Source organism: Micropterus salmoides, unplaced genomic scaffold (assembly GCF_014851395.1).
Source record: "Micropterus salmoides isolate LMB-PRFRI ecotype aquatic unplaced genomic scaffold, ASM1485139v1 Ms_hic_scaffold_12, whole genome shotgun sequence".
NCBI classification, from domain to species: Eukaryota; Metazoa; Chordata; class Actinopteri; order Centrarchiformes; family Centrarchidae; genus Micropterus; species Micropterus salmoides.
In genome coordinates this window covers 23942099-23955205 of record NW_024040263.1, presented here as the reverse complement: position 1 = coordinate 23955205, position 13107 = coordinate 23942099, and the positions used below count along the sequence as shown (strand labels likewise).

Sequence of the window (13107 nt, the reverse complement as noted above, 5' to 3'; positions counted from 1 at the left end):
GAATAAATCCAAAATTGTAAACCTAACCCTGGGTCGTCAGTGCGCATGTGTAGGTATAGCATGTATGTGTGTAGTGGCAGAAGAGGAACACTTGTTGAAGAGCCGGAGCCCCAGCTTCACTGGTGTTGTGCCGAGTTGTCCGCACCTCGTGGGACTTTCGGATACTTTATCACCGTTGGTGAACCCCACAAAGAATATTATATCGTTTGAAATAGCTGGCTACTTGAAAAAGACCTGCGAGGAACCACGACGTGCACACAGTTGTTGGTAGCACGGAATGCACGCAAAACTCTGCACAAGACCGGTGAATGGCAGGCGATCAGAGAGAAAAGGGTCAACAATAAGCCTTAATTTAGCTGGAAATTTACAGCGTAAGTTGAATGCCTGGTGGCCCCCAATAGTCGAAGATTCGATGCTACGATGGGCAGAGCCTGATTCCACTGATTCTCACAGTCAAAGCTTCGCAGCAAAACAAAGATCATGCCATTTTGGCAATATGGGGGTGCTCAACGTCTGATTTTACATAGAACCACCAGTCCAGCCCTGGTTAGCTCCATGGTATATATGAAACTTGAGAATTAAGGAGAATATCGCGGAAACTTTGCGTCCCACCAAACTTGAAAGTTCTCATTTTTTCTGGCAAGATAATCTTAAAAATTATAGGAAAGCCCTCCGTAATGCCACAGCAGCGTATTACTCGTCATTAATAGAGGAAAATAGAAAACCCCAGGTTTCTTTTCAGCACTGTAGCCAGGATGGCAGAGTCACAGCTCTATTGAGCCCCATCCCAACTAGGCTGCTTAAAGAAGTTGTGCCCTTAGTTGTATGACTCTACATATCAATAGTTTATTTGAGGATCAGGATTTAGACAACACTGGTGAAAATTACTAATGACCTCCTAATTGCATCAGACAAATGACTTGCCTCTGTACTGGTTTTATTAGATCTTAGTGCTGCTTTTGATACCTTTGACCATCAGATCCTATTATAGAGACTGGAATATTTCATTGGCTTTAAATATTATCAGGAAACACTCCATAAACTTTCATTTTTATGCAGATGATACTCAATTATATCTATCGATCAAGCCAGATGAAACATCAGTTACAGAAGCTAACTCTAAATGTGCCTTCAGGATGTTAAAACCTGGATGACCTGTAATTTCCTGATGTTAAACTCAGATAAAACTAAAGTTTTTGTACTGGGGCCCAAACATCTCTGTGATGCATTATCTAAAGATATAGATACTCCTCCAGCATCACTGTGAGGACTCTCTGAGTTATTTTTGATCAGGACATGTCCTTTAACGCTCATATTAAGCAAATTTCAAGGACCGCCTTTTTTCACCTACGTAATATTGCAAAAATCCGGAACATCCTGTCTAAAAATGATGCTGGAAAAACTAGTGCATTTGGTTCTTCTAGGCTGGATTACTGCAATTCCTTTTTATCATTCTGCTCAATTAAGACACAGGAACCAAGAAAATAGATTATATTTCTCCAGTCTTAGCTTCTCTGCATTGGCTTCCAGTAAAATCCAGAATAGAATTTAAAATCCTTCCACTCACCTACAAAGCTCTTAATGTTAAGGCACCATCTTATCTTAAAGAGCTCATAGTGCCTTACTACCCCACCAGAGCACTGCGCTCCCAGAATGCAGGGTTACTTGTGAATTCCTAGAGTCTCCAAAAGTAAAATGAGAGCCAGAGCGTGCAGCTATCAAGCTCCTCTCCTGTGGAACCCGGTCCCTGTGGAACCAGATCCCAGTTTGGGTTCAGGAGGCAGACACCGACTCCACATTTAAGAATAGGGTTCTCTTTTATAAAGCTTATATTTAGGGCTTGCTCAGGTGAGACCTGAACCATCTGCCACTGACTTCTTTTGTGTTTAATGGCTGTTGGCAAACTGTTGGCATACCGCGACCACCTGGGCTGGTGTGTGGAACAGTAGATTGCTGCTGACCTGCTGGTCAGATTGACATACTACCCCCACGTTCATGTGCTGAACTGCATCTCGCAGACGTGTAGAGTTAATTTCTGGAGAGATGCACGACCTGCGCTCCAAATGAACGCAGGATACACGTCGCAGCCATCTTGTGTATGCGAACGCGTAGTTAAAAGCAAGTTTGTCTAGGGTTTTAGTTATGCTGCTATAGGCCTAGACTGCTAGGGTACTTCCCATGATGTATTGAGTGGCGCTCTAATCCTCTTTATCTCCATATGTGTGCAACCTCATCCCATTAATCCATGTTACTAACTTGACTTATTCCCTTTCCCATAGTCTTTTTTTATTTATTTAACCTTTATTTTACCAGGAAAGAAATCCATTGAGATTTTAATCTCTTTTACAAGGATGTCCTGGCCAAGATGTGAAACAGCACATAGTGCAAGGTGCAAACAAGGCATTACATGTACTCTTTCTTGTGCTTTCTCGTCCCTCTCTCTCTCCTCCTGTCTGGGTGTTTCTGGCTCTGGAGCTGTGGAGTCTGGATCTGTGGTTGTGTCACCTGCTGCCCCCGTGTTCCTGCTCGACACCCTCTGCTACAATTGTTATTACTAGTCCCATTGTTATTATTATTGTTATTATTATCATTAACATTACTAATATCTGTTATTCATTTTCAGTTTGTACCACTATTACCTTTACTGTCTGTACTTCTTTGTGGATATTGTGTTGGCTGCTCCTCCTACCCCACAGCTCTCCCCCCCCCCCCCCCCCAATTCAAATTAGCTTTATTGGCATGAATGTGTAACAACAACATTGCCAAAGCATCATACATACAACATAAGAACAATCAACCCCATACATTTCATTAAACAAGTAATTAAAGCGTAAAGTAATCAAAGCGTATGTGTGTTTGTGTTAAAAAAAAAGAAATATTAAAATAAAATGAATAAATAAAACAGTAAGCGTGAGTGAAAAAAATTTAAATATATTACAAATAAATAAATAAACAAAACGTAAGTAAAGTAAAGTAAAGTAAGCGTGTGTGTTTAAAAAATATTGAAAATAAAATAAATAAATAAGACAGTAAGCGTGTGTGTGTGTTAATAAAATAAAAAATAAAACAGTAAGTGTGTGTGTGTTTTAAAAAAAAAAATAAAACAGTAAGCGTGTGTTAAAATATATATATATCAAAAATAAAATAAATAAATAAAACTGTGTGTGTTAAAATATATATATCACCTTCACTGTCTTAACCTCTGTGTGTATATTGTGTAGGCTGCCTCCCTCCCCTCTCTCTCTCCTTACATCCCTCTCTTTTTCTCTCTCTCTCTTTCTCTCTCTCTCTCTCTCTCTCTCTCTCTCTCTCTCTCTCTCACCCCCAACCGGTCGAGGCAGATGGCCGCCCACCCTGAGCCATGGTTCTGCTCGAGGTTTCTGCCTCTTAAAAGGAAGTTTTTCCTTGCCTCTGTCGCCTAGTGCTTGCTCTTGGTGGGAACTGTTGGGCTTCTGTAAATATCATCAGAGTACGGTCTAGACCTGCTCTTTTATGAAAAGCGCTGTGAGATAACTGTTGTTGTGATTTGGCGCTATATAAATAAAATTGAATTGAATTGAAATTGTTAAAAAATAAAAATATATAAAAAAATAAAATAAATAAATGACAGTAATATGTGTGTGTGTGTACTCTCTCTCTCTTTCTCTCAACCTGAACCAGTCGAGGCAGATGGCTTCCCACCCTGAGCCATGGTTCTACTTGAGGTTTCTGCATCTTAAAAGGAAGTTTTCTGTGGCATGTGTCGCCAAGTGCTTGCTCATGGTGGGAATTGTTGGGTCTCTGTAAATAATAGCACAAAGAGTACAGTCTAGACCTGCTCTACATGAAAAAAAACCCACTATGAGATAACTGTTGTAGTGAATTGGCGCTATATAAATGAAATTTAATTGAATTGAATTACCCTAACCACACAGACATGAAGCTAGCACAACCTGACCCATCAGAACACAAAAAAGAAAAACAAGAGACTACATCACACAGGTCACAATCATTTGCTCCTGCAGCCAAGGCCAGAAAGTGGACAAAAGATAGAAAGAGCCGAGATTCCCACCCCATCTTTATTGTTTTTTCAAAGACAATAAAGATGGTCCAGCAGTCAAAATGTCTGCTGTGTAAAAATGCCTATTGTCTTTCTTATACATTCTTACATTTTATAAATGTTAAATAAAATAATGACAATGAACTTTACCTGGAAAACTCTGAAGTACCCACCTGGATCAGTTCACATGTAATTGACTGTAATCACTCCATTCTTCTGCTATCACTAACAGAAAGCAGTCATCTTCCTGCTACTTACATGCATGTGAGGATCTGGATTAGACTGTCTTTACGGACACAGCAGGGTGCAGGTGTGCACTCCTTTACATCTGTTTGCCTGTGAGTTTATTTGTGTACCATCTCTGTCACTGAGCTCACTAGTGTCTGTCAGCACCAATCTCCATCACACTGATCCAAACTGACTCAATTAGCCAGTGCAATGGATGCTCCTTGTCATGGTTTCCGTCATGTTGTGTCATTCTCCAACCCCACAAGAACCCATCACCAGGGGAGGAGATTACTCCACTCTAAAGGGAGACTTGGCTGAATCATGCCTTCAGTGGTATTATGTAACACTCTCTACTAAGACGGCCATGTGGCCACAGAGCTCACCTGTGTTTAGACTGACCATCTGCCCCTACCCATCCAAAGCCCATCGTCACTCCTTGCAACACTCACTGTCAGCTGACATCTTAGTGCTGAAGAGACCTTGCTTTGGTGATGAAAGATGAATCGACATCTCCCACAGCTCTGGGTGTGAGGATGAATTGTATAAGCAGTATGAGGAAGATGTGGGAGCCTGAAGGCAGGAAATAACATCGAGATGTGCAAACGAGTGACTAATACTGGATTGGCTGCAAATTACCATGCTTATTTACTGTACGGACTTCCTATTTTCCTCCAGGTTAGACAGGTACATCAGCAAATCATACTCTCTGTGTGTGGGTGAGGAGAAGTAAAGCTGGGATTGCATCTCTGTTGACACCTCCGCAGATTCAGCGTGAAGCAGGGAGAGAGAAACACAGACATGCAGACAGAATGAACAGAAAGAGGAGGACAGAGGGAGCGAGAGAGAGGCAGAAACAGTGAGAGAGAAGAGTGAAAGAGAGACAGAAGATATATTTGACTATGTGGGTGTGTGAAGTATCCAGGCATGCATCATAATTGTGGATCCGTGTTGGAGCAGCCGGACGTGTCACTGCAGCAGCAGGGCATTATTGGTCTCACAAAGTGTGCTATTTTGTACTTTAAAATAGTGGGAGCTGTGAGCGCAGAGAGCGACGCAAGAGACGTTTTCAAAGACAAAATGGAAACTGCTTTGTTTCTGCTGCCTCAAGGATTTTGTTAACTGGGATTAAAAAAGACTTTAACTAGTTGAAGGATGCAGACTGGAAAATTATGACGCCTCTTCACTGTAAATAGACAAAATTTCAAGAACTGATCTGAGGTGAGTTTGAAATCATGACTAAATTGAGTGAAATCATTTTAATGCTGTGGTATTTTGTATGTACATGTGTGTGCCCTGATTCATCAGTCATTCTGAGAACCAATTTGAGTTTCAGACCATGACACTGGGAACATTTTGAAAATGAGGTTCATTTAGGGCTGGGGTAAGTGTAGAGAATACGTTATGTCAGTGAGGGTCCCCACAAAGTACAAACATTGTGAGCGTGTGTGTGTGTGCGTGCATTTTTCTGTCCTTTTTGGTACTGAAACTCGACTTCTCCAAAGCCCAGTGTGCGATGTAGTCAGCCCACGCTGTTTCCCGTTCCCATGGAAACCAGTGCCCAGTGCTAAAAGCAGTTCTGTTCTGTGTGAGTGTGTTTGACTGAAAAAGAGAGAAAAATATTAATCTGATATTTAACAGGCTTATTGGATCTTAATGTACACTGAGTTTCTGTTGTATACTGTGAATCATGAAGATGCTGTCTGAATTAATAATGTGTAATTTGTCACTACATTCACCTTCCTGCATCCCTCCTCTCTGGATCTTTCTCCACAATACCACTCCTCTTGTTTATCACTGTGTACCTTTCACCCTTTCTTTCTCTCCTTTAACCCGTTCTCCATCTGTCCTCACACTACATATTTTCTGTCCCTGTGTCTCTAAGATGGCTGTCAGCCCTATCATCATCTGCCTCTTGTCACTGATTGGCTATGGCTCTTCCCACCCGTCTCCTCCTCCTCGGGGATGCAGTGAGGATGTGGACCCTCCGTACAGAGTGCTGTGTGACCTGGAGTCAGTCTGGGGTGTGGTTCTGGAGGCCGTGGCCTGCAGCGGTGGCGTCAGCTCTCTGGTCCTCGCTGTGCTCCTCCTAGTTAAGCTGCGCTCCATTTCCGACCCCGCCAGGCGCTCCGGAATGGGACCTCTTCTCCTGCTCCTGGGCACGCTCCTCGGGCTCTTCTCCATCTCTCTGGCTTTCCTGGTTGGGAAGAACCAGGCGCTCTGTGTGGTCCGCAGGGCCTTCTGGGGGCCCCTTTTTGCCCTCTGCTTCTCCAGCTTGCTTGTGCAGGGTGTGAGGCTCAGGAGGCTGGTGGCGGGGAAAACGAGCCCATCAGGCAGCTCCCTGGCAGCGCTCGGTCTGGCCTTGGCCTTGGTTCAGGGGATCATCTCTGCTGAATGGGTCTTGCTGACTGTAGTTAGGGAGCGTCACCCAGCCTGCGAATATCCGCCTTTGGACTTTGCTCTGACATGCAGCTACACCCTGGGTCTGCTCCTCATAGCCATGGGGCTTTCTCTGGGGGTGGTGCTGTGTGGGGGAGAGATGGGGTCAGAGGGAGCAGGTGGGAGTGAAGAAGATAGAGAAGGAGAGAGTGAAAAACGGAGATGGAAGTGTAACGCCGTCTGGATCTTCCTGTCCAGTCTGGCATCAGCATTGCTATGGGTGGCCTGGCTAGGGTTTTATCTTTATGGCAGCCAAACGCTGAGGGTAAAGGGGAAAGGGGAAAGGTTAGGAGGAGGAGGAGGAAAAAAGGATGTAAAGGTGTTGGATGAGCCTGCGCTGGCTGTGGCCCTAGTCATTCAGGGCTGGATCCTGCTGCTGTTCCATGCTATTCCAGAGGCCCACCTGTGTCTCCGGAAACCTCCACAATCCAACACGCAAGACTTCTTCGACACAAGTCACACGTCCCCTCCTCCACATTTTGGAGATGAGCTCCCTGCACACACACACCGACCCTTCCCAGAAAACCAGGCCTTTTCCATGGAGGAGCACGGTGCAAGTAGGCTTATGTAATGTGTGTGTGTGTGTGTGCATGTTTATATAACAAAGACGGATTTTTTTTTATCAACCTGGGTCGAACGCTGCCTTTAAAACTCATTAGGTCGTATTTTCAACATGCTAGACAGCAAAATATGTTTGTCATTTAAGTGTTTTATGGAAGACAACAACAATGGTTGTTACCTTGATTTCTTTCCAAAAATGGTGAATTACATTTTTTTTTGCGTTCAGCTGATGAATGAAAAAAGAGAAGACTATGAAAGTAACTAACTTTCACTGAGTCTGACAGTTTTGACTTAATACTGCAACCAAAGCTATATTTTGAATCTGAACGTTTGGCTGAATTTATGTCATTTACAAGGGATTTCAATAGTGACAACCAATGTCACTAAATATCACACAAGATTCATAGCAGAGTTTCCTCACAAAGAGAAAAGGATGACATAATGTTTCATGGATTAGTTTACTACAGTGATTGGTTGACAGGTGACCTTTCTGTGTCTCTTCTGAATTCTGAATTCTGAAATAAAATATCAGTACACATACAAGCGATACATAGGAGCAAGAAAAGACTAACAAGACAAGACAAACTAGATTGGATTAGATCTTTAAAAAATTAATCATTAATTTAAATCAAAAGTTAAATAAAATTATTATAAATTGAAAGTAAATTAAATCATACATTTAATTCTAAATTAATCTAATCTTTAATCAAATAAAAAGACATAAAATCAAATAAAAAATGTATGGAATTATTTAAATAGATGAAGAGTGCATTTTTGGTTTGATTAATAATTCTCACAAACAGCTGAGATATTTCAAGTGCTAGTAGTTGTGCAGTCTGTTGTATTGGATTGTTTCGACTTGTTGCTGGGTGGGCTTATTTAATTCTTATTTATCCAACTGCAATCACGATATGCTTTTTAAAAGTTCATCCACTGCACTGCAGATCAATGTCCTGTTCAACTTGCTTGATGGCTACCATATTGCCATACTACCATGAATGCCATGTAGGTTTATGTACAGCAAAGTGTGTCTCATTTTTAGCTTACTGTACACAATCCAAAATCCAAATTAACCTTTTCGAAATGCGAGATTATACAACAGGCTTACAGGGAAATGTGTGAGTCATTTCACTTCGATTGCTCTCCATATTTATCTGAAGCCAAATGCACAGATGAAGAGCTAAACTATGATGAACCAGGATAAACAAAGAGTGGAGGCAGTGGCAGAATGTAATCATGAACAGCATCTTCAGGGGACTGACGATATTGGTTGGCCAATATATGGCTGACTGAGGAGGGGAATTTATGCTGCAACAAATGGGACAGAGTCCAACTTGCACAACAGCAGAGTCATGCACAGAGAAAAGTCATGTAACATGGTGTAAGGAAGTCAGTGTTTTGTGGTTGCAAGAATGGAGTTAAGGCTTTTGTTACTGACCCTGATGGACAGTAAACCCCCTGTCTTTGTAATCTCTGCAGTATAGCTTGTTAGGTAAGTGTTAATATAATGGATTGGAGTGATGGCTGTAACTATGTTAATAAGGTTGACAAATACTGGAATTTTCCTTAAAATAAGTTACTGTCCGTCATTTTATTTGAGTGTCCAAATTCTCAGCGTGAAATGTATTCATAATATAGTGCCCTAAAATATTCCCACAATGGAATGAAGAAAAGTAGTGCGCATGGCTTCTACGCTGCTTTCTCGCTGACAATCCCCCAATTCAATGCTCTGCTTTTAAAAAAGGAGGCTACGGCTTTAAGTGATAACCCAAAATGGCGATGATTGTGTCTGAACTCTCAATTTACTCACTATTTAGTAAACGAATGAGCGTCTATCATAAAGAGCAGTGAATGAGAGAACAAGGGAGTGAATTTGGACACAGCCATAAGACTCACTTTAAATGAATCCCTGCACACTCAATTACTCTTTTGGATTAGGACTTTGTTCAGTTTGAATATCGGTGGAGCTGTACTAACAATCAAGTTGTGAAGTGGGACAGACAAGTGTTGCGAAAATGCTTTTCCCATCCTGTTTTTCTATTTAAATATTTCTTTCAACAATTGGATCAATGTTGCTTAACACAGAGACATGGGTCTGTCCTGGATAACAAACAAATAGGTTTATGTTCCGGCTCCTGTTGTATTTATTTCAACTTCTTTTCTGAGAAATCATGTTTGGCCCATCAGTTTCGCGTGGCGGACAACTGTAAATTCTACAATACCCTGAGCCTTCGCCTCTGTTACCACAGAGAAAAAGCCAAATGTGCAAATCAGGACAGTAGAAAATTCAAAAACCAAAGAGACCCAAAAAATAAAAGTGAAGTAATTAAAACTGCAGCGTGTTTTTAGTTTTCTCAACACTGTAACCTTGAGCTTCCATTCACAGTTAGCAGCGCACTTCACAGAGTTCTAGGCTAGGTGACTGGATGTTTTCCATTCACAGTTAGCAGCGCACTTCACAGAGTTCTAGGCTAGGTGACTGGATGTTTTCCATTCACAGTTAGCAGCGCACTTCACAGAGTTCTAGGCTAGGTGACTGGATGTTTTCCATTCACAGTTAGCAGCGCACTTCACAGAGTTCTAGGCTAGGTGACTGGATGTTTTCCATTCACAGTTAGCAGCGCACTTCACAGAGTTCTAGGCTAGGTGACTGGATGTTTTCCATTCACAGTTAGCAGCGCACTTCACAGAGTTCTAGGCTAGGTGACTGGATGTTTTCCATTCACAGTTAGCAGCGCACTTCACAGAGTTCTAGGCTAGGTGACTGGATGTTTTCCATTCACAGTTAGCAGCGCACTTCACAGAGTTCTAGGCTAGGTGACTGGATGTTTCTTGCCAAGAGACACATTAGGAGTCATGGTTAACTTTTACCTTGACGTTTTTATGTCCACAGGCTTGTACAGTAGCTTTAACATTTTATCAAAGACTCTATTACTACTAAGACATCTACTATTTTCAACCACACTCAGTGGCAGATTTTATGCTGTAGACATGCTCCAACTGTGATTCACATTACTTTTGGATGGCAAAAAATGAATGGGACTTTTACTTCTGCCTGAAATAGCTCCTCCCACTTCACAACTCCATGAGAGTGTGAGTTCAACAAACTCCATGTACCTGCAGGCATGATAAGTGCCTGCAGGTACATGGTAAAAGTATTATAATTCATCCACCATGTACCTGCAGGCATGATAAGTGCCTGCAGGTACATGGTAAAAGTATTATAATTCATCCAGCCTAACAAAGCTAACAAGAGATGTCACTCCTGGAAAGAGGTCTAATCAACCATAATAATTAGATAAACTGGGTTTACTGTGTGTGAAGGGCGTCTAAGGGACCCAGCTGGTTGGAAAATTATGTTTTCACCTTGAGTTTGATGCATGTATCATTTCAGTAGCACAGTCATCTATCATATCTTGAACGTGGAATCATTATGATCTAGAAGATGTATCACTTGTTAGCATGGCACCTGTAATTTGTGTGTGTGTGTGTGTGTGTGTGTGTTTGTGCTTTACCTTGCTTGGTCTGTCAGCTCTCCGTACTGGAACATACCACAGCAGCCACGGGAGTGTCCGTCCGGGCATCGCCTTCAGAGGCCACGTCTACCAGCCCACTGAGATGGCTCTGGTCATGAATGGTGGAACAGTAAGTCTGTCTTATTTGTGAAATAACCAACCACAAGGAGTATTTGCGTACTTGCTCACTACTTGTATGTCTCTCTCTTCTAGATGCCCACAGCCCCAATTAACTACACTGGACGACGGTTATGGTGATATGGGATAACACTTGAAGAGGACACACTGGTGTAACACTGGCGTATGATGGTAGAATTTTATGTTGCTAAGTCATAGAACGAGATATTAAAGATCTCACATATCACACTAAATGGATTTAATGCAAGCTAAATACGATTTTGTGTATTTGTGTTTCTGCACACATGTATGAATTTTACATTTTAAGAACCAATTACTATTAACCAATATTTTTGCTGGAGTTTTCTGGGTTGCCTCTTCTATCAACAGACTGGACATGAAATCAGAAGAGCTTGGGATATTTTATTACAAAGCGAGGGCACTTATGGTGTATTATTTTGATCAGCACATATAGTCTGCAGTGTAATATGTAAATATACTGTTGAGGAGGGCTAAAGATAGTGTATATATATATATAAATATATATATATATGGTAAAAAAAAACTAGTGTTTAATGTGGTATTAAAGAGGAGTAAATGAATGAGCTGCTGTTAGACCTGAATGTAGTGAAGTAAACATTTTGCCTGAGCACCTCTAAACGAATGCCGTTACTTACTGATGCCAGTTCATCAGTGATGTTTGCTAATATAAAAACTACACTTTCCTTCACTTTCTATTTGGCGTCAAGCTATAACTCAGAAGAAAAACCCTTCAGGAGGTTTATGTAAATTACCTGCATACGCCCACAAAGCTTCTTGGCCCAAAGGACTCATAGTGTTTTTCTCTCCATTTCGCAAGTCCATTATCAGTGTTATTGGACAGCTTAGCACATTTCACCATGTATACTGATACATTTCATGCATTTAACAGAGCTTGTGCAGCGTTCTGGAGGATCGTCTGATGATGGCTAAATATGACTAAAGACGAGCTCATGGAAAAGTAGTTTTTTATAAGCATATCCTTAAAAGCCATTTAATACTGCAATACCTATGTTGCAGTTTATACCGTAGGGTTTACTGTTGGAGATTGTAATTTTGCACTTTATCAGCGCTGATCATGTCTGGGCATTGTGATATTTGAGATGTATGGTCATTTGAGATGCATGTAAAAGCACATTTTAAAGGTAATGTATTTTGTCAAAATGTTTGTATTTTAAGTGTTTTCTAGAATTTTGATATACATATTGAAGAGAAATACCAGTTTTAGTGTTGAGTTTCAAAGATCACTCTTGACCTTGGAAAGAAAACAAAGAGGACAACTGGGCAAACCCTATCTGTGGAGGAAGACCATGTGATACGACTTAAAGCTCTGGAACTAAATGGACCTTGAGGTTGGACTGTTTTGTCAACAAGTTTCATAGTGTGCACTCATATTTTCCCCAAGGTTACTTTGGATTCAAGAAGGCTTTTGAGCATTATATACTCTTTGTTTGTGATATATGGTAACACATATCCTGGCATTCAGGATCCCTTTAAATTTCAGATTCCATCGACTATAGAGGAAGTATTCAATCATCCATCACTGTGAATTTAACAGGAACAGATTCAAACACAGGTATACTGTTTATATTGGCATAGTTGGCAACTGCTGCTCAAATGCAATTTGAAAATTGAACTTGAGGCAAAAAGACAAATAAATCCCTTCATATTTGGCTGCACTTTCCATCTCGTGGGCAAAACTGAATTTAATCTAGGAAAATATTTCCAGTTAAAGTACAATTCAGACAAACGTCGCCATTTTCATGTTTTGACCATTTCTTCTTGCTATAAGACTTAACTAAGTAACTAAGTTGTAAACAACTTTGCTTTTGTGTACAGGTATGTGCTCTGATATTGTACACTGAAAATATTATCACAGGATTTTTATGTATTAACCCTATATAACTGAGTTTTAATTGTGTAAATAATCCAAATGTGAAAAAGCAATGGTATTTTCCTTTTGAAATGCTCTTATGATGATAGCGCTGTCACTGTTTTATGGCAGCGTAACATGAATGTCTGTAACGTGATTTGCACAAAGTGACTAATACATCAGTGCACATTTTCTGATACTTGTTGTCTGGTCATTGTCTTCAGCCTCCTGTCCTTGTGGTAATGGTTCCACTTTACTGTAGGCAGTCAGTCACATCATACAGTGAGCTACTACTGTAA

The 13107-nt window shown here is 41.0% G+C and overlaps 1 protein-coding gene across 1 annotated transcript; it reads left to right on the top strand.

The window, feature by feature from the left end:
• Positions 1-4732: 4732 nt before the first annotated feature.
• gprc5bb (G protein-coupled receptor, class C, group 5, member Bb) lies at positions 4733-13007 on the top strand. Its single transcript, XM_038714097.1, has 4 exons — positions 4733-5485; positions 6150-7260; positions 10797-10909; positions 10993-13007. Exons 2-4 carry the CDS (start codon positions 6150-6152, stop codon positions 11035-11037), a joined length of 1269 nt encoding a protein of 422 aa, XP_038570025.1. The 5' UTR covers positions 4733-5485; the 3' UTR covers positions 11038-13007.
• The last annotated feature ends 100 nt before the right edge of the window (positions 13008-13107 follow it).

What these genes read in the sequence shown, in the direction of transcription:
- gprc5bb (XM_038714097.1), top strand. Translation starts at nt 6,150, where the DNA reads ATGGCTGTCAGCCCTATCATCATCTGCCTCTTGTCACTGATTGGCTAT. An exon ending in CATGGAGGAGCACGGTGCAA is followed by an intron (nt 7,261 to 10,796) that starts GTAGGCTTATGT and finishes TTGGTCTGTCAG; the next exon opens with CTCTCCGTACTGGAACATAC. An exon ending in TGGTCATGAATGGTGGAACA is followed by an intron (nt 10,910 to 10,992) that starts GTAAGTCTGTCT and finishes TCTCTCTTCTAG; the next exon opens with ATGCCCACAGCCCCAATTAA.